The following is a 24,999-nucleotide window of genomic DNA, read 5'->3' as shown; positions in this document are numbered from 1 at the left end:
CACACCTAAGTCAGAGATGTGCAGAGTCAAATGTAAGTTCATCAGAGTTACGCAATACTCTGAAAATATTTCATACAATGCATCAATTCCCTGCAGTTAGCATTGCATATCTCAAAATCCTTCACCCATACATTATTCACCTTCCAACCATACACAGAAATACGCACGCGCGCACACACGCACGCACACACACACACACACACACACACACCGACTGAATAGAGGTGTTGGTCATCTGGGCAGTGGATCTGGGTCCAGCGAGAAGACGCTGCCAAACTCCACAGTCCATTCACAAGGTTCTTCTTGGGACCGATGCCCAGAGGACACACCATGCACAACCTCCACACACACACACACACACACACACACACACACACACTCAATCCCAAGCATCGACACCGGCACACACAGACTACATAAAAATGTAAAATGTAAAAATCTCTCTCTCGCTCACACACAATCTCAGTATTGGCAGCGGCACACACGGACTATATATAAAAAAAGTGTTTCCTCACACACACACACACACACACACACACACACACACACACACACACACACACACACACACACACACACACACACACACACACACACACACACACACACACACACACACACACACACACACACACACACACACACACACGCCAGGTGATTTCTGCAGCCGACGCCTTATTACACACAGTTTGCCAGGATAACATCAAGGGGCTGACGGTTAGGATGCCAAACACAGGATGAGCGATGCAGCGCTACACAGACAAGCAGAGTGACATGATGAGGGTGACTGACCACAGACCAGCTTAGTAGCAGCATTAACACTGACCACAGACCAGCTTAGTAGCAGCATTAACACTGACCACAGACCAGCTTAGTAGCAGCATTAACACTGACCACAGACCAGCTATAGCAGCATTAACACTGACCACAGACCAGCTAGTAGCAGCATTAACACTGACCACAGACCAGCTATAGTAGCATTAACACTGACCACAGACCAGCTAGTAGCAGCATTAACACTGACCACAGACCAGCTAGTAGCAGCATTAACACTGACCACAGACCAGCTATAGCAGCATTAACACTGACCACAGACCAGCTATAGCAGCATTAACACTGACCACAGACCAGCTAGTAGCAGCATTAACACTGACCACAGACCAGCTTAGTAGCATTAACACTGACCACAGACCAGCTAGTAGCAGCATTAACACTGACCACAGACCAGCTAGTAGCAGCATTAACACTGACCACAGACCAGCTAGTAGCAGCATTAACACTGACCACAGACCAGCTAGTAGCAGCATTAACACTGACCACAGACCAGCTAGTAGCAGCATTGACAGTGAAATACAATGTCAGAGTCAATAGTAAAATGGAGTTTAGGCTATAATGTAAAAAAAAGAAAATGTGTCTTGCACTTTAAAATGGATAGACCAAGATAATGAATAAGAATAATCATACGAAAATATGATGCATTTTCAATAACCCTTTAAAAAGAAGAAAGGATGTTTACTTTTGACTCTCTACCGGCCCTGGACAGGAAGATGAGCTGGGAGAATGGGAGCGTTAATGCCTGGAATGGACTGGTTCTGGTATGTTTGCCGGGCAGAACGTTTGCGCGCACAGAAGACTGGAGCGGGCGGGAGGGCGGGGGGGTGGGGGCGGGTGGATGCTGGATGGGTGGGTGGGGATGAGTCTGGGCGCAAGGGGTGGAGGGAGGGGGGGGGGGGGGGGGGGGGGGTGGGAGAACAAACGCACCTTTGACGTAGTGTTTTGGAACCTTGGAGTTGCTATGGGGTTGATATAGAAAACCTGTTTTGTTTGGGGCTGTGGAGGGTGGGGTTCCACCTTCGGGGAGAAAGAATGACAGAACAGAGAGACAAACTGTTTGGTCTGTTTTTGGGGGGGGGGGGGGGCGGGGGAAGGGTGATGTCAGCCCCGCCCTCTCAGGTGTGGACATGAAGATGCAAGGGTTGGGGTGAAGAGGTGGCGGGGGGGGGGGGGTCATGAGGGAGTGTTCGAACACGGGTCTGAAGTTCTGAAAGACCTCCGTTGCCAGCTTCGCTGTGTGTGTGTGTGTGTGTGTGTGTGTGTGTGTGTGTGTGTGTGTGTGTGTGTGTGTGTGTGTGTGTGTGTGTGTCTCTAGATGCGCTAACAACACTGTCAGACTTGTTTATCTCAGATATGGGGTAATATTATTATTACATAAACTCATAAAGTGAAGTCTTGCTCTGCATACATGGAGTCACACACGTATCTCATTAATATTCTGTGTGATGTGTCTCCCCTGCAGACCAGATAGAGGCACTTAGCTAGTTGCTCTCTGATCTCTTCTTTGTTATGTATTATTAAAGTCAGCCATTATTCCACTGGCTATATTGTGTGTGTGTGTGTGTGTGTGTGTGTGTGTGTGTGTGTGTGTGTGTGTGTGTGTGTGTGTGTGTGTGTGTGTGTGTGTGTGTGTGTGTGTGTGTGTGTGTGTGTGTGTGTGTGTGTGTGTGTGCGTGCGTGCGTGTGTGCACACGCGTGCGTGCGTGCGTGAGTGAGCAATAAGCACATGGATCTTCATGTGGCCTTGCTCCATGTCTGACTTTGTTCTTTTTTGTTTTAACGTTGCTCAGTTCCTGCCTGTGTCTGTGTCTGTGTGTGTGTGTGTGAGTGTGTGTGCGTATGCGTGCGTGTGTGTGTGTGTGTGTGCGTGTGTTTGTGCGTTGAGGGGTGTGTGTTTTGCTGTCGGCAGGGCTAACTCACCCGTACAAAGCTGGCAGGGAACCATCCTTCCTCTTCGTCGATCTGGCCCCACCACCAGTCCTTGTTGGAGGCGTCCAGCACCTTGATGACGTCGCCAGCCTTAAACGCCAACTCGCGGTCCGCCATGGTCACATGGTCCCATACCGCCTCGGCACTGACGATTGAACCTCCACTTATCAACTAGAGAGCAGGTATGGAAGGATACAAGAGAGAGAGAGAGAGAGAAAGAGAGAGAGCGATGAAAGGGGTACATACTCTATTTTACATCATATCGTCGTGTTACATAAAGCTGCTATAATGTTGGAACTCCAGAGGGAATATACAGCCTGAACAAAACATCAGCCAGGTGTGTGAAAGCATGAGGTTATACAACAACAACATGAGTATTCGGGTGGTTGGGGGGGGAGGGGAGGGGGATTGTACACACAGGGTTTGCGGGTGGTGTGTGCGTGTGTGTGTGTGTGTGTGTGTGTAAGAGTGTGAGAGTGTGTGCGTGTGCGTGTGTGCCCAACCTGTGCCAGATTGCTGGGTCCGATTCACATTCCGATTTTTAAAAATGTTTCAAGTGAAAACATTTTAAATAGCCGAACTACAAGCTCACAACGCATTGCAACACAATGCGTTGTGAGCTTGTAGAACGCCAAGTTTAAAAAAAAGAAAATTGGGGTGGGGGCGGGGTGTTAGTGTTTCTGGTGGTGGTGGGAGCGTTTTGACACAGGGTTTTCTGCTGGTGGGGGCAGTTGTAACAGGGCTTGCTAGTGGTCATGGTGGGGTTTTCTGGGGTGGGGGGGGGGGGGCTGTAACACAGGGCTTGCACGCTTGGCCTCATTTTGTGCAAATCCTTCCTCTTAAACCCCACTCACAGTAATGAATGCAAATACACGACGCCACCCTCAGATCTGTGGGCCCATTAGCAGCTTAGGAATCGCTAATAGAGCAACACAACAGCACAGGGAACACATTAGTCGACAACGCGTTACAACGACACAACAACACGGCAACACACACAAAAAAAGGTGGTAAAAACCATTAACACAAGATGAAACAACAGAACTGCACCGGTCTCCAGGCGGAGGCCGTAATTGGCCCATTATGACATTAGAATAATTACATGCAATTAAGCAATAAAAATGTTGAGGTGCCAAACCAATGTGAGGGGGGATAATCTCCTCCTTGCTCTCATGCTGTCATCAGAGCTTGTTATTTTATCTGCAACACTGGATTTGACAAAACGTGAAGGAATGACTCATCAACTTCCCTGTGATTGATTTTACTGTCATGAATATATAATGTGAACCATTATGCTTAGTTGAAAATGGATATTTAAGTCCCGAGAGAGCTGCGCGCACCGAGGCGTGCACCTCGTAACATCAAAAGATCCTTTTGGGTGTATTTGATCAAACGGTGCACAGTGGTGCCGCATTATTCAAAATGGCTTTTCTACAAGATGTGCTCGCTTCAGATGTATCTGATATGTATGAACAACGTGAAATGACTTCACTGCAATCAATAAAGTGCGATGCGGTTGAAGACTTTCAACTGACAGCCATTTCGCAGCTTCCTTGCAGCAAAGCCTACGATGAACAAAGCACTACATCTACATTTACGGTACTGGATGTCATCTAAAGTGCCGCTGATCAGAGCACTACATCATCATGAAGCTCGGCCAATCAAATCCGGTTGTTATTTTTGTGACGCCTTACCGTCCAATCAAATCCGAATGTCACGTTTGTGATGCCCAAACACCAGATTTCTGCCTACTGAGTATTATTTTCTGGGGGGAAAAAGACTTTCAACTGACATGTATTGACCATCTGTGTGTGTGTGTGTGTGTGTGTGTGTGTGTACTGACCTTGTCTGTGTCCAAGACACTTGTGTACATGTAAAAGATTTTATATGTGTGCGTGTGTGTGTGTGTGTGTGTGTGTGTGTGTGTGTGTGTGTGTGTGTGTGTGTGTGTGTGTGTGTGTGTGTGTGTGTGTGTGTGTGTGTGTGTGTGTGTGATCAGCAGCCAGGTGATCAGTATTCTTCAGAGGGTCGTTAGAGGCTAAAGGTTATTCTCATTAAAGGTGGTAAAGTGTGCTCCTGAGAGACACCCACTCCTCACAACATCCATCTACCACACAGCACCACTATCCATCACACTGACCAATGAGCCCTGTCACCCACAACACTGGAACCCACAGTGGGGGGGTGCATGCATGAACGCATGCACACACGCTCACATGCATGCATGAATTCCCGCACGCACACCCAGACACGACCGGACGCATTCACGAATGCTTACACAATTGCTCACACACGCACATGTATGCACACATTTTCTACCTTTTGAGCCTCGTGGGTAGCCTACATCTGTGGCACACACACAGCGCCCAACTGTTTGTTCCAATTGTTCTTTCCAAAGTTGTGTTCATCAGCATTCTCCCAGTCCAGAGCTAACCATGCATCCATTCCCCGGGGCTGAGGCCATGAACAGCCAGCTCTAACCAAATCTGACAGGAGCTGTTTAGTCCCTAGGTAGTACGGGAGCTTGCAAAGGCCCAGAGACTGGGAATCATTCTAACACCGTAAAACACAGTGTAACACATGGTGTAACACTGTAAATTCCTCAGCATGGATTTGGTTACATTTGTAAACTCTCTTGAGTTACAGACCTGTAAGGGTACATTTTGTTCCTAACTATCAAATCCTTATATACCCGAGGACCCCTTGGAGTTACAGTACAAATGGGTAAAATAACACTGAGGATGTTACTCTGGCTGTATCACGGCACTGTGTGTCTATATATAGTATGTTTGTGCTTGCTTGCTTTCATATCAGGTAATTTCTGTGAAGATTTCTCTCCCTCTTATCCTGCTACAACAGATGCTATCTTGTCTTCTGAAGTCAAGTCATCTGAATTGGCTTCTTTCTTGCCCTCCCCCCCACTCCGGGTGAATATGCTTCCGCGCTGGAAGAGAGCACCTTTTGAAAATCATTTGATCATTACAGGGCTTATTGTGCATGAGCGCCATTGTGCCATTGTGCTGACACGGTGTGTTTGTGAGTGCTTGTGTTTGGCGTGCTTACCCCCGCGCGCGCGTGTGTGGGTGTGTTACTAATCTCTAGCCCCGTGAGGATCTAAGCCCACAACCTCAGCAGCTACAGTACGGCTACGCCCCCCAACTTAAACCCCTGGATGAGCCCCCCTCTCGGGGCTACTGCTTACAGCTCCCACATACGACACGAACCAATCAAGGGAGAGGAGTGAGCATGGGGGAGGGACCACTATGCCTGAAAAGGGGGGAAAAAACATCCGTTGTCATGGTGACAGATGAGGATGCTCCACTAGTATTGACAAGACAACCAGATGAGGCAAGGACACTTCAGGTTGCACCACAATCTTCAAAAAATAGGGGTTGTATAGCGGTGTGTGTGTGTGTGTGTACCGCCACTAATGATCATTGCACAATTAACCACTTCAGCCCTATATACTTTGTTGTACAATGCAGAGCGAAAATAGATGATCGAAAAGCTCACAATGTGTCAATGTAGATTTGCTATTTACACTTTTTAATTTTTTTAATTAAAAACGTTCCGAAAATAGGGACGCCGGCTTCAATGTGGTTAAATATCACCGTTCCACTGTGACAGCATTAGAGTAAAACCATGGCAACAGATATTTCCACGTCAAAGGCAAGTGATTCCATCCAGTGTCAGCCTCAGTGTGCGGGGCTTCAGAGAGCTCCTGCATGTCACTGAGTTGATGTAATCATTAGGCTGGAAGGTCTGGTTAACAATAGCTCCATATCTGAGACCACTCCACTATCCAGAGAGAGCGGAATTACTGCAAAACGTGTGTCACGCTGCCATGGAAACAGGACATATGAACCGCACGCCGGGGTCAGTTCCTCCTCAGTTCAGGCCGGGGGGAAAAGGATTTAGGTTTGGATTCAGAGGATGTCATTGTTTTTTCCTGTGTGCACGGACAGAAGCTAACAAAAAAAAAAAACACACCAGTCGAACATCAGCTCCACATTGGATGTGTTGTAGTAGTTGTGGCAAACTGGACTCCGTGTGGCACCGTTTCCTCAGACAAACTATTCCACCTATTAGTTCGTAGCTGTCACAGAGTATGTTTTCCAGCCTAGCATAAATTACAAACGAAGGCTCTGCTAGCTGCAATCTATAACTTGTATGTGCTTCTCTGGATTTGAATCCAGGTCTCCCGCGTGAGAGACCAACCATCTATGGCCAAGGGTCAATCCCCACTTGGTCAGGGGAGATATTGTGCTTATGGGCTTCAGGCAGCACTATTTGTCAACCAGTAGGTGTCCTGTATACCCGACACCAGGGTCTAAATGTCTCAATAGAGGAGTAAGGAAACCACTGCAGATATATTATATTACATTGAATTAACATACTCTACCATACAGAGTGGTTAAAATAATGTCTGATTCATTCCAATAAGTATCGGATTGCTTTGTTGGAACCCGAGAATTGGGCAATGCATTTGTTGTCTTTGAAGGTTATTTTGAATTTGATGTTAATATGATGTTCTGCATAGTAGTGTATATCTGTCATTTAATGTCACTATGAATTGAGTACAAAAGGACCCCATGAAACAAGCCAGTGGCTTTGTTTCTTTGTAATCCTATTTAGTTGACCTTGCATTTGAACTGTACTTTCATCTGTTTTTTTCCTGCAAACTTCTAAATAAAGCATTCAATCAATCAAACACACAACATATGAATTGCTGACTATTACATCTATTATTAAACTATGTATACACACAATGTCTTCAATATACACATTCAAATCCATACACCCCCACAAAAAAAACAACAACCGTCTTCTAATTTTCACTACACTGGGTTCCTATCGACTGCGAACGCGGAACCCACCGGCCAAAACGATCTAATTTGGACAGAAGATGCCGTTTGTCTCACATAGCGTATGAAGCCAACCCAAAGCAGTGTGACCTCAATGTTTCAACACACTGCAGAACACGGGCCAGTTTTCTACACCGCCGTGTAGGTCGGACCCCTACCGGCAATGCTACCCATCCTGCACAGAGAGAACCCACAGAAGACCCTCAGCGGTGGGGTCAGTGTCCGTTCACTACACCGCCATGTCACAAAGACCTGCTTAATACCCCAATACAAACCCCTCCTGTACTGTCCAAGCAGCACTCCATTTTCAGCACCATTCATCCCCCCAGTCCCCATCCATCAGAGAGAGGGGGGGGTGGATAGATAGGGACCCATTCACAGCCAACGTTCCTCCTTGCTCATTGCTCTTCTCTTCTCATCCCCCCCCCCCCCCCATCTCTGTAACGAGGCCGGCACAGCCTTCCCGTCCTTCCTCTCTGATACATTGCATCCCCTCCCCTTTTTTTTTTGTCTTGAATAAATTAAAGGCATTATATAATCAATCTTTCCATTTCCTGCCTTGGCACACACACAGCCTGATACCTAGCTTGATCAAAGGCAACAAAGTCAACACACACACACACACACACACACACACACACACACACACACACACACACACACACACACACACACACACACACACACACACACACACACACACAAATACACTACACTTAAAAGAGTCAGCCTCGACACCTTCTTCATTACCGGTGTGTCTGCTGGCAGTAATGACCCGTGTAATCGTCATGGTTACACTGCAGTTACAACATCAAAGGAGCAGAGGGTGAAAGCACAGTCCCCCGAACCGCAAACCCCTCTATTTGGGTCAATGCAAATGAATGCAGAGGAATCTACCTCCCTCACATGGACATGCTGTACATACATAATATAAATGACATACACAGGAAAAAGACTAACCCCTTTATTTCCTTCTTGTACATAAAAAAGTGCTGAAGAGGTAAACAGTCAAAGTCTTGTGTGTTCTCTCTTCTCCCCAGCTAATATCATCTTTGCACCACAGCACATCAGCATTCACTGCACTGGCAGCATCACTGCATTCCAACATCCTCCTGCTCTACCCGTCCACAGCGCTGCACACCACAGCTGCACCAAAAAACACCTAACGGCATCCCTGAGCTAAACAAAATAAATAAACACACACACACACACACACAAATGCCCCTCGAGTCAGCCTTACCATGTTTGCGCCGTGTGAGTGTGCGTAGAGCGTATGCATGGGAAAGCCCGGCTCACACAATCATGATAATCAAATCCCTTTGGAAGGCATTGCCGTCGCGGCGACAGTCCTCTCAGCCCGAGAAGTGGAGGTGCTGTAATTCCAGAAAGAGGCTCGTCTTTTTCCGACGCACCGAGTGAGTCTCGCGCTCCCGTCCTCCTCTCCCTGTGTCTGCCAACCCTGTGTGTTATGTAACACACTTATGCCGCGAGTCTGGGAGCCAATCAAAGACGCTCTGCCTCAAACCGGCAAGAAATACACATGCACACACATACAGACACATGCACGTACCATGGCCTCGCTCACACACACACACACTCAGACACATGCGGCCGTCTCTCCACACTCTGACACTTCTGAGCTCTATCAGGAGGCACACCTGCCTCGGGGGGATTGTTGCAAAATGTGTTAACAACACAGGGGACGCGTGCATCAAAAAGCACCCACACATGAACCCCACACATACTGTACAAACAAACACACACTGACACATACCAACGCATGCTCAAGGGGCTTAGAGGCCTGTCATCAATGCTGGCCAAATATAAGCAATGTGCACACCAACCCCAGTGCAATAAATGCAACATCATGACATCATGTTTACAGTCCTCCAGGGGCTACCCTGCTGGGAGAGGTGTTGTGTGTGTCGTGCCACACTGATGAAAACACATGAACAAGTGCACATGCCAATGCACGATACACCGATTACACTGTGTACGTGGCTGGATGCCACACACTTCATATTGCACCTATAGAACAACAGTTACCACTTACGTACACACACACACACACACACACACACACACACACTCACATGTACTCTCTCTCTCTCTCTCTCACTCTCCCTCTCTCACACTCACGCGCACACACACACACACACACACACACACACACACACACACACACACACACACACACACACACACACACACACACACACACACACACACACACACACACACACACTCTCTTTCTTTCAGCACTTAGTCTTGAGTGTGAGAGAGAACACAAATCTTCAAAAGCCAGTCGCCCTGTGAGGTCTATTAATAGGAGCGTAGGGACAGCGCTGGGACAGGCTTTTAGCATATCCCTTTCTGACATCCATGCAACATTCATGACACCTGCCGCCAGTGCTGTATTAGATTATAATGCTGCATAATACAAAGAAATGGAAATGTCTTTTTCAACTTGCAGGATTTTTTCCCCTCCCGTAAAAAGGAACGAGGAGTACTGATTCAATTTTAATGTGAGGGCTCCCCGAAACAGGTGACGGTTAAATCACAGCAAATAGAGGTGGGCGAGAGTTCTGGTTGTGGACACTATAACATTATATAAAATGGGAGTTTGAGAACCGAGTCATGGAGCTGCATCCAAAATGGGGGAAAACCTTGAATTGGTGGAGGCCCTCCCTCTATTAGGCCCGGCCTGGCCTGCTATTGGTTACCATTCACTGAGCTTAAAGGTGATCCTTAAGAATGTCTCTGATCTCTAAACCATGAGCAGGAGAAACCACTCCAATGCGCCACTTTTCCCTAACAAATAATCACATTCTACTACAGAGAGGCGCCCTAGCTGCTGCATACCGGCGGTACAGCTGGGATATTGTAGAGATGCTGTAGCTTTTCTTTTTTTCCATCACAGTGAAAACAAGCCCTGACGCAGCAGGATTGTCCGATTTAAAAAACAAGGGTGATCCTATTTTGTAAGATGACGCAATAATACAGTATGTACAAAAAGAAATGCAGATTCTATGGACAGAAATCAAGCCGTTGATGCACAATTGACATGATGATACAACATGGAGGAGGAGAGAGGGAGAGCGACGTAGAGAGGGGGGGACATCATTATTTAGGGGCTATTATTATAGGGAATGTGAATTCCCTGTCTCTACAGTTATTGTTAAAAAAAAAACATCACACCTGAATCCGCACAACTATACGACGAGCACCAGACACCAACCACCAGCTGACTGTCACATAACGGGACACAACACAGAACGGGAGGATAAAAGGGGGGAGATAGTATAGAAATACATTATGTTGTACCAACGTCGTTCATTTCAACGTGCAGCGGCAGCCACGATGAAGCGCCGGCGGCGGGGGTCCCTGCGGGGGTCCCTGCTCTCCACGACCACCGCGCGTCCGATTCCACCGCCCGCCTCTCTCCTCTCCGGCGCTGCGGAACCGGAGCCGCGCACTGTAGCAGCGGCCCGGAGCCACCGGCGGCCGGACCTCCGGGACCATTGGAGGGACCGGGGCCACCGGGACCACCGGGGCCCAGGCGGTAGCAGCGCGGATCCATCAGATCAACGAGTACCGAGGATGAACATCAACACCACGTTCACGAGCACCAGAATCGCGATCACCATGAACACCGCGCACGTCTGGACGTCCAAGGCCACCATGGTGGCGCAGCGGCGCTGTGTGTGTGTTTAAATGCCCGAGAGAGACGCTCTCTCAGCAGCAGCGGCGGCGGCGGTCGGGACTCAGCGCGACAACGGCCCAGATATCATCCACCATTACCGTGAGGTCGATACGAGAGAGAGGAAGAACAAAAATAAAAAATAAAAAATAAAAAAATAAAATGACCCCTCTTCACACTACGCTGCTGTATATCATCATAAAGGGCATGGGGAACAGTCGCATCATCATCATCATCATGATCCTCACCATCATCATCATCATCAGTCCCCCCGCAAGTCAGTCAACACCCGTCGGTGCTCGACTCTCTTCCTCCCCCACGCCGACACACTCACACACACACACACTCACTCACTCACTCACGCACACGCACACACACACGCACACGCACACACACACACACGCGCGCGCACACACACACAGGCCAATAGATGCTTCTCAAAGCCTCCTCACACAAGCAGCGGAACGGCTGTGTGTTTGGCACAGGCTGGTTCCTCTGCCGCCGAGCCGGAGAGCAGCAGGCTGCGTGAGGCTGAGTGAGAGAGAGAGAGGCGGTCCTGCATGAATACTGATGATCACCGGTGTTGCCAGATATTGCGAGAGAAGTAAGCGGCTAGGTCTATGGAGACAAGGCCAAAAGAAGCGAGCAGCAGGCCGCGAACGGGCCTTTCACACCGGATCGTAGTAACGTAACTTGGCGACGCCCCCTTCTGTGACGCACGCGCATCTCGCATATGAGCGGACTGCCTTAAATGACTCCCAAAACCCCCGCAAAACCAGATGCCCTCGTTGTGTGCAACATTAAGCTGTAGACTTACAATTCAAGTGCCACAGGATTGAATCCCTCTCCTGGCGCAGCTTATTTATCTTATGTAAAAGGCTCGCAAATTATTTTATTGGGATTTAATAAGGTTAGGTTTAGGCATAGTTTTTGTCGCCCCCAGCGAGGCGGACCACTCGGCCCACTTGGTGAGAACAGACTACAGCCCCTAATATTAAGTAGTTAGGCAAAAAAAACTGTTACAACGTCGGAGGCGCGCCGTCTCTAGTGGACTTGAGCAACGAGAGGCACCGCTGGCCGAACGTTGCCAGTGCCAAGCACTATTTTCCACCACGGAGGACAGCCGGGGAGTGCTATCGATGTGATATTCTTATACAACTAGATTCTGACAAGTCCCGGAAAAGACGTGCTGTGATTGGCCAGTAAGCCTATTCACTTTGAGTGGCAGTTGGGGCAAACCCTCACCCCAAAACATGATGTACGATTCTGTGCCTATCGGTACATAACTCGAACATCGCTGAGTCGGCAAGGCAACTCGCTCGCCTTAGCTCATTCGGCGGGGTCTCTGATGGCGAGATGGGAGTGCCTCCGTCGTCAAAACTATACTTTATCGGCAAAAAAAAAGGTCTGCGGTTGTTGGAAAAATAGCGGTGCTAGCAGGATTCGATCACGGGAGGTTGAGGTTTGGTAGTCTAATGATTAGCGAGGTACACGACCAGACCAGGTATCAGAATAGGGTTTTTTTTTAGAATGTGACGCCGCCCCCACCGTCCCCTCTGGGAGCGGTGTCCTTGTTTTCTTGTTCTTGCATTCAGCCAATCGCAAGGCAGGCAGGGCGGGGCTTGGTAGAGTCTAGTTACCATTTAATAATACACGCGCTATCCTCATGGAATGAGGCGCATGACATGGGGCAAAACATTTACGCTTGTGTCACAGAAAGGGGCGTCGACAAGTTACGTTACTACGATCTGGTGGGAAAGGGCCGGACGCGAGTAGGCTGCATGAGTGTCGGATATTTGAAAATAGGCGATCTACAAGCTAACAACTGCTATTTTGTAAAAAATCTTGAATAAACATTTTACATTTTAACACAAACCTGTTACAGGGGTCACAACATATTTATAGATGGGGGGGGGGGTCCTTGACAAGAGAATGTTTGAAAACCACTGTTTTAAACAACATTTAGGAAGCAAGCCTAAAATAAGAAACAAGCCCAAAAAAACGCAACCCGCGACTACCAATATTTACATGCAACTTAACAGAAAAACAAGCCCAAAGTCGCTTATAATAAGTGGACATGGCAACGCTGCAGATGATCACTCAGAGCTCAGCTGCTGCTATGACCGTGGGCAGCATCAGCCATCATCACAGCTGAGGGGAGGGGCCCAACCTGCCTGCCCCCCCCCCCCCCCCCCCCTGACTGTATCCACCACAGAATCATAACCTCATTCGTCTCTCGCCCCTGTCTAAAAATATCACCGTGCCACAGTGATTTATCATTCACCATTAACAACCACCAGCCACAGTGTTGAAGGAGTCAGAATAATGGAATGTGCTTTTCCTCAGACTGATGATCCTCATCCCCATAAGTCCAATTGGCATAATGTCACACCTTCAACTGCCAAATTCCCTCTGTGGCCACGTATTGATCAGATATCCCCCGATATAATCTCTGATCATCTGCCAAAGTCACACTGTTATATTGTCTTGCCTACAGCGAGCACGCACACATCTTTTAGGGGCTTAAGCCTTAAACCAGGGGACTCAAAAGCAGATTTTGTGAGCTGATCCGGGGGGAAAAACTGTATAAGCAATTTAAAAAAATCCTTAGTCTTAATTTCACTGTAGGATGAACTAGTTTCACATATTATCATCAGTTCAAAAACAACCACACAACAGGAGTTATTAAAGTCATACTGTGTAACGTTTTCAATTAAACATTTATTTTTGATATATTTCACTGGTATATTTGTCACAATAACCATTCCACATAAATGTGTTTTTTGACAACTTCTCTAAACACTATTAAACACTATTATTTATTTGTGAGTGTTATCCTTTTAGCCTGACTGTACCTCATGCTGTTTACATTTCTGACTAATAAAGTATTCAATCAATCAATCAATCTGCCCCCGACACTGGTGCCAAAATGACGCAGGCAATGGAAATGTACAATTTATTTATGTATTTCAACAATAAATACAGTTTCTGACAACTTGTTCTTGCATTCCAAATGATCCTTTCCATCCCAAAATAGCGGTAGTAGGGCCCTGCAGCATTCCTTTTTGAGCGGGACTTCCGTATAGACAAATGCTGCAACGACAACGGCGCTACGAGAGGTGTTGCCAAAAAGACTAAAATGAATGATTACACAGTATGACTTTAAGGTTTATCGTCGCGAGCGACGGTCCAAAAAGCACCCAGGTTTTTATCTGTGCATTGGCACTGGCAAGTGTCCGTTCTTAATTTTGGCCTGCATGTTCGCTGTGATACTCCAGACCGGCTTCCTGTACTGCATCTGAGTCCGTCCGCGCCTGTAGCCAGTGAGCGCCCGGGTGCCAGCGCGGTGCTCCCATTGTGGGCACATCCATGAGGGCCGCACAAGATGGTCATGTATGGGGGGAGCTTGGTAGCACAGCCAATTAATGCATGGCCCATATGCTCCTTGTGAGACATGAGGACATGAGTTAGAATCCAACGGTCGTCATTTCTCACGTCTCTCCTCTCTCTGCCCTGCAGTAGGTAGAGGTGGTAGAAGTACCTACATTTTTTACTTAAGTAAAAGTATCAATATAGATAGATATAGATCGGCTAATTTCAAATAGCTGAAGTTTATATAGGGCTGAGGTGGTTAATGTATGTTTTGTATTCATTATCAAAATCTACAAAGTAACTAAAGCTGTCAAATAATTGTAGTGGAGTAAAAGTACAATATTTGCCTCTGAGAAGTAATGGAGTAGAGGTAAAAGTATTGAACAATCGAAATACTCAAGTAAAGTACAAATACCTCAAAACTGTACTTGAGTATAGCACTCTAACCACTAGGCCACCGCGAGGCAGCGGTGGCCTAGTGGTTAGAGGGGCGGCCTTGATACCGGAAGGTCCCTAGTTCGATTCCCCAATTCATCACATCAATCATGAATCACCGCTGAATAGCCCTTGAGCAAGGCTTCCATGCAGGGTCCGGCTGGAAACAAGCTTCGTGCTTAGTCCGACACCCTGGGTAAACAACAAACTTTGCTTTGCTTTACTTGAGTACATTAGTACTTAGTTACTAAATAAAGCTTAAAATGCAACAAGAAAAAAAAACATACCAAAAATAGATGGTTAATTCATGCAAGAAAATCTCACTGATGCCTACACACAAAAACACGTGTGTGCTCACACACACGCGTGCCAGCACACACTCACACAAAGATGATACTTTATGTAAAGAGATCTCAATCTCACTGACCCCCAACACACACACACACACACACACACACACACACACACACACACACACACACACACACACACACACACACACACACACACACACACACACACACACACACACACACACACACACACACACACACACACACACACACACACACACTGTTGGCACATACATGAGGGGCGCCCAAGATGTTCATGAATGAATTCATGCAAGAAAATCTCACTGACACCCTCCCAACACACACACACACACACACACACACACACACACACACACACACACGTGTTCACACACAGCCCACACACACTACCAGCTCCACCGTTTCACATTCAGTGGAGATGGAGAGCACTGGGATGGATCAAACAATCTAAGTTTTAAAAAATAAAGCTGAAGAAGTAGTCCGTATCAGTATTTTTAACGGCATCAATAATTTACACATACATGCTGATAAAAGCAAGGGCTCCAGAAGGCTTTCAGTGAGGCGCAGAGAGCTGGACGGGGCGTCATATTGTCGCTATCGGGTGGAAACCTTGTATGTCTAAAGCCGTTATTTTTAAAGATATGGAAAAAAGAGCCTGTGTTCCAATTGATCCAATGTAGTCTTATTCAGTCACAAAGCTCTTAATATTTATAAAACCCACACAGACAGACTCAGCCCTTCCTTTCAACATCTTACAGAAATAGCGATCTACAAGCTCACAACAGAAGATCGTCTATTTTTGCACGATAAAGTAGGGTATTCATTTACGGGGAAAAAAAAAAAGAAGAAATATGGAGATACAAGGTTTCTGCCTGACAGCGACGATATGCCAACTGGCCTCAAACAGGCTTTTTTCTCCTCTTTGTGTGTGTGTGTGTGTGTGTGTGTGTGTGTGTGTGTGTGTGTGTGTGTGTGTGTGTGTGTGTGTGTGTGTGTGTGTGTGTGTGTGTGTGTTGTGTGTGTGCGTGTGCACGGACTGCAGTGAGCAGATTACATAAGTCCATCTTATCTCTGTGGGCCTCCTCTCCAACCTCCCTGACATTTAGACAACAAAGGTCACATCTGAAAGTGCAAATTGACAGAGACACCGATATTAATGCATTCATACATAGAAACAGCACAGAGACTTTGTCAAAATGTCTTCCTGTCATCCCACCACGCCAAATCCGTGTCACGGTAAATAAGTACGAAACTTCAAATGATCGTGCGGGTACGTGAGGAGCACACAGGAGGAGGCCGAGCATAGCGTTCAATATCGTCTCAGTCAAGCAGAGACCTTGTATCTCCATATTTCACCTTTCTATGTCCCCTCCCGCCCCCATAAATTACTGCCCTATTTTAAACGACACTGTCCTATGACAGTGTCGAGCAAAAGTAGCACAAATTGCTATTTTTGAAAGATTTTCCTGAAAAGTAACAGTTCCTGACTTACAAGATTTCTGCCCGACAGCGTATGAATGTATATTGTACAAGTAGAGAGTGAAGTTTCGGCTCCTCAAGAATTGCAGCAACATGACAAATAGCCCAAAAAGCAGCAGTGAAATTAAATAGAATGCAATACCAATTACTGTGTAGTGTGCCTTTGTTTAAATGTGTGTGCATACAGTATATCATTTATATATGTACAGTACATGTACACTTAAATATAAAGATATATATAATGTGTAGTGCGTGTGAAATGTGCCGAGTGTGTGTGTGTGTGTGTGTGTGTGTGTGTGTGTGTGTGTGTGTGTGTGTGTGTGTGTGTGTGTGTGCGTTCTTGCGTGTGTGCGTGCGTGCGTGCGTGCATGTTGGTCCTGCTCTGCTTACTCTGGTGTCGCACTTGTAAGGCGCTTCTGAATAAGAGTGTCTGCTAATTGTAATTTAGTGTAGGGCCAAGTATAGACCCCCTGGGGGACCTCGTTCAATGAAGTGCAGTATATGGTTTAAGAGGCCTTTAATGTTCTCTGATGTGCCTTATCTTATATAGTATACACTGCTACCAAGCTCTTGAGGGAAAAGATTAATGAGAGAGAGTAGGTTGAGTGAATGTGCCTGCAGGTCCACAGCAGTTGGGTGCGCCCCCCAGAGGTACTGTACTGTACTGTACTACTGTTGTACAATTCTGAAGTGCTTTTACTTTTCTAAAGTAGTTCCCTTTACTTTATGCTTCTACTCCACCACCAGGACTCCCCCCCCCCCTTCACGGCAATGGTGGCGCACTGGTCTCAGATCTGTGCCTCAGGGCAGCATCTACCCAGAATACCCAGCGGAATACTGGCAGGAAGCACTGATGTGCTGCAATAATGGTGACATCACCACTCATTAAGGCTGAAGATGATGTGAGGAAATGTGTTTAGCACTTTGTTGTGATGATGAGAGATATGGCTTCTTCTCCCTCTGCTTGTTGGTTTAACGGAGAAGTAAGAGCCAAGTGACTAACATGTACAGATCTTAATTAACAAGGACTTCCCATCCTTGGGTCCTGCGTATACAGTATTATTTTCTCAAACGTTTCTATATTCATGCTTGTAACATTCATTCATTCATTCATTGCTCATTCATTTGATTACTACAAAAGCCCCCCCAAAAAAGGTAAAATAATTAAATACATTGGGTGAAATACATGTGTATACATGTGTTTCAAATGACGAGGGGCCTCCATTCCAAGCACATGGACATAAGGCTTTTCCATGTTCAATAATCTGATTTAAGATTAGCTCTTGTTGCTATGCGACCTTTAGTCTCCAGCTTGCGGTATAGGTGGTGTTTCGGCGAAAATAGTCGATCTACAAGCTCACAACGCGGTGAGCTTGTAAACCGTTTTTTTCAGCAAATATATTTAGTGAATAGGGAAAAAAGGAGGGGGCCAAGTAGGGCTGACCTTCGATTATAATTTTGGAAATCAAAGTTTTAGGCCAAAAAACGATCAAACTTCGAATAATCGCGTTAAATTTTTTTTTTTTTTTAATCGAAAAACGGCCCCCCAAAAAGTAAAATAATTAAATACATTGGGTGAAATCTACTCTTAAACGTATACATGTGTTTCAAATGACGAGGGGCCTCCATTCCAAGCACATGGACATGTGCCATCGAACGAAACTTCGAATATTCGAGTTATTTGGGTCAGCCCTAGGGCCAAGTAACCAGTACTCCTGAGGAACCCCGGTTAACAAAGTATATATCGTTTAAGTCTGGTTTTAAGTATATTTGTGGCGGGTGGCCGGCTGATGGCAAGGGAGAGTCCACCACACCCATTTCCCCTCTGTTCAGTTCAAAATTATTTTGTTCCCCTCCTATCCCTATGGCAACCACGTTGACTTCCTGTTTCCTCTCAGGGCCCTCCGCCATGAAAAGCATCTAAAAATAAAACGCCCGGCTTTTCCTGAAACGCAAGCTCTGTCACCATTGTTCAAGCATCAGCTGTTGCTTCGTTCAGCCGAGGCCTGGCTGCCGGTGCTAAGGCTAGTCAGTGGGTCAGAGCATGGGGAATGTCCAGAGAGTGAGAGAGAGGGAGAGGGAGAGGGAGAGAGAGAGAGAGAGAGAGAGAGAGAGAGAGAGAGAGAGAGAGAGAGAGAGAGAGAGAGAGAGAGAGAGAGAGAGAGAGAGAGAGAGAGAGAGAGAGAGAGAGAGAGAGAGAGTAGTAGATGAAGATTAGACGTGGGAGGCCACACCAGGGTAGATGATGACAATCTAGGTCTTACAGGTTTGTGAGGAGAGGAACTAGAACCTCAACATCAGCAGACGCGTTCATTATAGTTTCATTACCTCCTGCCTTTTTAGATTTCCCAGTCAGGAAAATGACTTGCTGGATGAGTATTCTGGAGGGGAAGGCGAGCATCGTAGATGAAAACACGGAGAAGGGTGTGGGGGTGGAGTTTGTTGCTGCGGGAACATGACGAACAGCCACTGGGAGCAGTGAAGATGAATTCTCTTTCATGATGAACCAGTTGTCCAACGTGTGCGCTGCTTCCCCAGACAGCGGAGGAAGATAACCGTGCCCTGAGACTATGTTCCTTCATCACAGGCAGCCTTCCTGCTGTGCTGTCTGCCCAGTGGACCAGTATAACAGCCGTATACATGAAAGAGAACGCTAAAGAGGACACTACATCTCTAAACATAGCTTGAAATTAGGGGAAAGGATATCAACGTGTATCAGCATCATCATCATCCCTTACTCACGTTGCATAATCGGAACCAGAAGCGGAGAATCCGGCAGTTCTGAAAACAGCCTGTTGGCCGTGCTCATCTTGTAGGAGTGAAGGAACACACGACATGGAGATAACCACCTGTTCTTTATCCCTCTTTCAGTCTTAATCTCAATCTCTTGATTGGAAGATAGGACTCACACACCTAATTGTCTCCACCAGGCCAAAGGCGTGTCCGAGACTATGTGTTGCACCCTGTCCGTCTGTGTGTGTGTCCGTCCGTCTGTTGGCGGGACCAGTGTTCAATGTAAAACTTGAGTCACTTCCTGACTTGCCTACGTAATTGATCCTGGAAGACTAGGCAGTCTTCCAACAAAACTTCCAACAGTAGACACGTTAACTGAGATGAATTACTGTACAGCTGGGTTTAATCAATCAATCAATCAATCTATTTAATAATTATTATTATTATTATTATTTTAAACTGTGCATCGTATGTAGAGCAGATGTTCTACCTCCAATAGTCAATGTTTTCTAATTATACTCTCTCTGTCAAGTCTCTACTTGGTACATCGATTCAATTTCTCCTCTCATCCGTGAAGTTGATGCTTCTCCTCAGCCGACGGCTGCGAGACACAAGATTCTCCTGCTATTCGTCAAAACAGCCTTCATCAACAATTGAAATCTCCATTAAAGTCACATCCATGAAGCTGGGTTCAAGGTGGGCTCTCTAAGCTCCCGTGACATTCCTGTGAAGTTCTTCCAAAGTGTAACTGTACACCCAGAGGTTTGCAAAAAAGGACATCGTAATGAGCTCCCAAAAGACATCTAAACTCAGCAGTAAAAAAAGAGGAAAAAACACCAGGAAAATATAAAAAGTGCTTGAAAGTAGGCCTACAGGTCTTGTGACAGGCCATTACATTTCCGGATGGGCAGTCTACCCTTGCTCCAACAAAACCCACAAGCGCGGTCAATTGGGAGGCCAGGTGTGTGGTTTGGTGTGAAACAAAGTCACCTCTGCCAGGGATGGCTGGCTGCTATAGGACAAGTAATGCCAGATTTATACTCAGTTGCGCGGCGGTGTCGCACACAGAAAATAGCCGATCTACAACACAAAATGTGTCGCGCTGCGGCGCATTGTGAGCTTGTAGATCGGTTATTTTGGAAGTATAAATCACCCTTTAAGCAAGTTCATCACTGTGCTTCCATTGTGCTGATCTGCCGAGTCTACCGAGCACACTCATTGGTGTCATTATTCATCTGAGCACCGCTGGCCACTCCGCACATACCCCCCCACGAGAGCTGCCTCGCCGTTACGACTGGTATAATGAAATACATTGCTAGGTTTACTGTAGGTTTACCATAATAAAGTCCCCTTTAGAGCAGGTTTACATTTTCCATATTTAACGTAATTTGTACTTCACTGAGACGAGACAGCGTGCCAAGAGAGACAGGGTAACGTGGGCAGAGCTTTCTGGAGGGAATCGAGCCCAGGACATTGTGCTAACCACCGGGATTTCAACCAGGTTCTCCGATACAGGGAACCAAGCATCAACCACTCATCCAAAGGGGCATCCCTCCTTGGCCAAGGGTGATATTAGGCTTCTGGTCTTCAAGCAGGGCTGCTCTGATACATCTGCTAAAGTTTCAACCCTATATACTTTGTTGGCCGGACTCCCCCAGAGGGTCTCTACTTGGCCCTCTCCTTTTTTTCCCCTAAACACCAAGCTCGTAGGGCTTGTAGATCGACAATTTTGACCAAACGTTAATTAATTCAACGTAATTAATATCAGGCCCACCTTTAGCTGCTGTAACATTAAAGTGATGAACACATAAATGCATTCATTACAATTTTCAAATAATACGATTTTGAAATGGTCCATTTTGCATAATGAGTACTTTTAGGTTTGGTACTGTAATATGACAGTACCAATACCGATGCCAATACGTTTGTAATTTTACTCAAGACAAATTTTGAATACAGGATTTTCTACATTGAGGTATTGCTATTTGTACTTAAGTAAATAATCGGAGTCATTCTTTCACCACGGTTGACGGCGGTATGGTCCTTTAACTGGCTGGTTTCCATGTACAGTAGCCTACTGTTACATAACCGTTTTACATTATTTGTTAGATTTCCCATTGTTCTCAGGGCGGAGGATATAGCAGTGGTTGGTGGTGAGCTGAGGACAGAATCCCATTTCTAAGCCCAGTCTGAACACACGTTAAAACGAGGGAGGATTATGAAATGCTTCACCTATCCTCCTCACAGAGAAAGCTGCTTTACATTCTAACCACTCGCTCACTGCCAAGAGTTCAAAAGCATCACACCGGACTGGAGTGCACCGCTGACAGACAGCGTTTTGGGTTGAAGAGTTGGTTTGAGGTAACGTCAGGGTTGCACAAACTTCTCCAGCAGTGACCCAGAAATATTGATCCACGCTCGTTGCAAAACCCAACGCAATGCAGTATTTAGTGATACTTAACTGATAATTAACCACTTAGGCCCTATTCGCATGGCAAAAAGTTACCAATCCACGAGCTCACAACGTGTCGCACTGCAACGCGTTGTGAGCTTGTATATATTTTCAATATATTTGACAATTATTGAACATTTTCACCTGACATGCCCAAAATAGGGAAGCCATGCGGAAAGTGATTAATTGTTTGATGGTTGATGACAGCCATGCTTGTAATAATATTTATCTTAATAAACTACAGAAAGTGATAAAGCATGTGTTCACCCAAAAAGGAAAACTAAAGTTTTTCAGCAAATACACTTACAAAATCATATTAGAAAGGTGTCAATGCAGTATGTTTAAAGGTTGATTAAAAGTACTTCTTCATTACTTGTCTCATGCAATTGCTTCGCCATTATACTGTTGCTGCATGTACAACATTCTGCGTCTCAAGTCCTGACCCACGGTATGTACCCCACTGATTTAACCACTTAAAGGTGGTGTGGTAGTCTTTGTTTAAATAAGTGTTAAATAGCTCTATATTCTGATAAATAATCATTGCCATAGAGTTCAGTAACAGGGGTCTCACCAGCTCTTTAGCAAACAGAGAATACATTTTCAGATTTTCAGGTCGGGAGGGATACCAGTTTCTTCCAATCAGGAGAGAGAACTCCTAGATACCGATTACTCCTATAGGAGTAACGTCCTGAAGTGATGAAACATCTAAATGAGCAGTCAAATTTGGAACTGGAATATTATAAAATGGAAGCTGATAAATGGGTTCTCTCTCCTGATTAGAAGAAATTGGTTACCTGAAAATGTACAGGTATGTTCTATTTACCAAAAAGCTGGAGAGACAGGGAGACCCCTATTACTACAGTATATAGCAATGGTTACCATCAGAATATAGATCTGTAACTTTTTAACAAAAATACATTGTTGTTTTAACGGAAGCACCTTTAAGTAAGGGAGTTGGGACAAGCGGACAACTAATAGTTCTCCACCTCACTAAGCTAGTAGTGGAGAACCACACCTGTCAAGATTACTTCTCCCTGTTACTAATACCTCAGTACCAATCTCTATTTAACCCATTCAATCCGGGAACGCATCTGTGTCATTTCATATTTTTAGCTATAACCATTATTTCATACTTTGGCTATTCATAAATAGCAGATATACAAGCTCAGATATACAACCTATGAGCTTGTAGATCACACATATCATTATATATCATAGATCATTTGTGCAAAAAAATTGAATACAAATATTTTCTTAAACAACATTCTTAACTCAAATCTTTGCTTCTAGGGTCCCTGGAACAAAATATTTTGAGATGGGGGTCGGCGGCCAAATCACTTTGGGTATGATGGTTTTACCCGTCAATGTTGATCCAGGGACCCTCCTCCAGGAGCAAAGATTTGAGTTAAAAATGTTGCTTAAAAAAATATTATGTAACTATTCAAATATTTGCACAAATGTTCAAAGATTTTTCAAAAATAGCAGATTTACAAGCTCGTAGCACAGCACTTGTGCCGCACTATGAGATTGTAGATCTGCTATTTTGTGAATAGCCAAAGTACTAAAAAATCTAAAATATCGATGCGTTCCCGGATTGAATGGGTTAAACCCAATCAAAGCCAGAAGAATTTGTGCTTTTTGCATTCCTCAGTCCACCGCCTATATTCGCCTGTCATTTCACCACCCATTCACCATTCAACAAATATTCATTTTCTATCAACATTCATTAAAAAAAATCTGTATTATTTTTTCTTAATAAATAACCGATATCGACCTTGACTGTGTGGCTCATTGACTAGTTAAGTGTATTTTTTTTTTCAGTGTAAATAATACAATTATTACTGTTTAGGCAATTTAGCAGATAGCTCTTTATCTCATATAGATACAGTAGCTGATCTCTTCCCACCAAAACACTTCCCAAACTCCTGCTGCACTGATGTAAAAGGATTCCCATCGAACACACACACACACACACACACACACACACACACACACACACACACACACACACACACACACACACACACACACACACACACACACACACACACACACACACACACACACACACACACACACACACACACACACACCACTGAATAACAAAATTCCCATCAACAAGCCTCAGGAAGCAGGTGTTTTCACACGCGGGGGAGGGGGGGCAGTGATGCGGGAGAAAGAAGAAGTCTTGATGTGAGAAGAGGAGGAGGAGGAAGGTGGGTGGTGGAAGTGACGGGAGGTGGAGGGGGGGGGGGGGGGGGAGCGATGACGTTGTCCTGCGCTCAGGGGGTGACCGCAGGATGGACAGAGGAGACAGGGTTGCGTAATGCGTGATGGAGGGTGTCCTCGGACGCCACGTGCGGCGCAGGGTGAGAGACGCAAGAGGTCAGAGGCCGAGAATACACCGAAATAACGCGAACGGGAAGTGGCAGCTGCCAGAAAAATGCAGCCCCTGGTCCAGCTGAAGCCTGCAGGGTACTGATGATGACTGATGATCTGATTAACTAGCAGGACACACTGCACGGGCAGATAGCTTCTGTCTCGTTACCTTTATAGGGCAGTGGTTTTCAACCAGTGGTCCGGGGACCACCAGTGGTCCTTGAGGAGGTTCCAGGTGGTCCCCAGCAAAATGATGGGGAGTTGGTAACCAAATGAACCCTTATATTAGATCTTTAACTCTTGAGTATTTTTTTTTTGTGTAAAATGAAAAACTATTGTTAAACATCTGCATTACTTACCGAGGTGGTCCGGGGACCACTTGTGGTCCGTGAAGGTATTGCATGTGGTCCCTGACCATGCATTTAGTAATGTAGGAAAGTGACATTTGTTTTTTTCTTGTTCCACGGAACAGTGCATTAATGACCT

At 45.9% G+C, this 24,999-nt stretch overlaps 1 protein-coding gene across 7 annotated transcripts in view; it reads right to left on the bottom strand.

Annotated features, from left to right (window-relative positions):
* The window catches only part of LOC311033514 (rho guanine nucleotide exchange factor 9), a 75,097-nt gene that overhangs the window by 31,606 nt on the left and 18,492 nt on the right, over positions 1 to 24,999 (bottom strand). For 4 of the 7 annotated variants that reach the window (XM_084041037.1, XM_084041038.1, XM_084041041.1 and 1 more), the window contains 2 exons: positions 2,755 to 2,934; positions 1,762 to 1,851 (listed from right to left, as the gene is read on the bottom strand). In XM_084041037.1, coding sequence (XP_083897163.1) covers positions 1,762 to 1,851; positions 2,755 to 2,934 — 270 coding nt within the window. Of the gene's footprint in view, positions 1 to 1,761; positions 1,852 to 2,754; positions 2,935 to 10,956; positions 11,020 to 11,576; positions 11,628 to 24,999 lie in introns of those variants that run through there. The other 3 variants (XM_084041042.1, XM_084041043.1, XM_084041039.1) reach the window with 3 other exon arrangements.

Source organism: Gymnoscopelus microlampas (assembly GCF_963454915.1).
Source record: "Gymnoscopelus microlampas genome assembly, chromosome: 18".
NCBI lineage: Eukaryota > Metazoa > Chordata > Actinopteri > Myctophiformes > Myctophidae > Gymnoscopelus > Gymnoscopelus microlampas.
The sequence above is the reverse complement of the archived record's forward strand: the minus strand, read 5'-3'. Positions and strand labels throughout refer to the sequence as shown.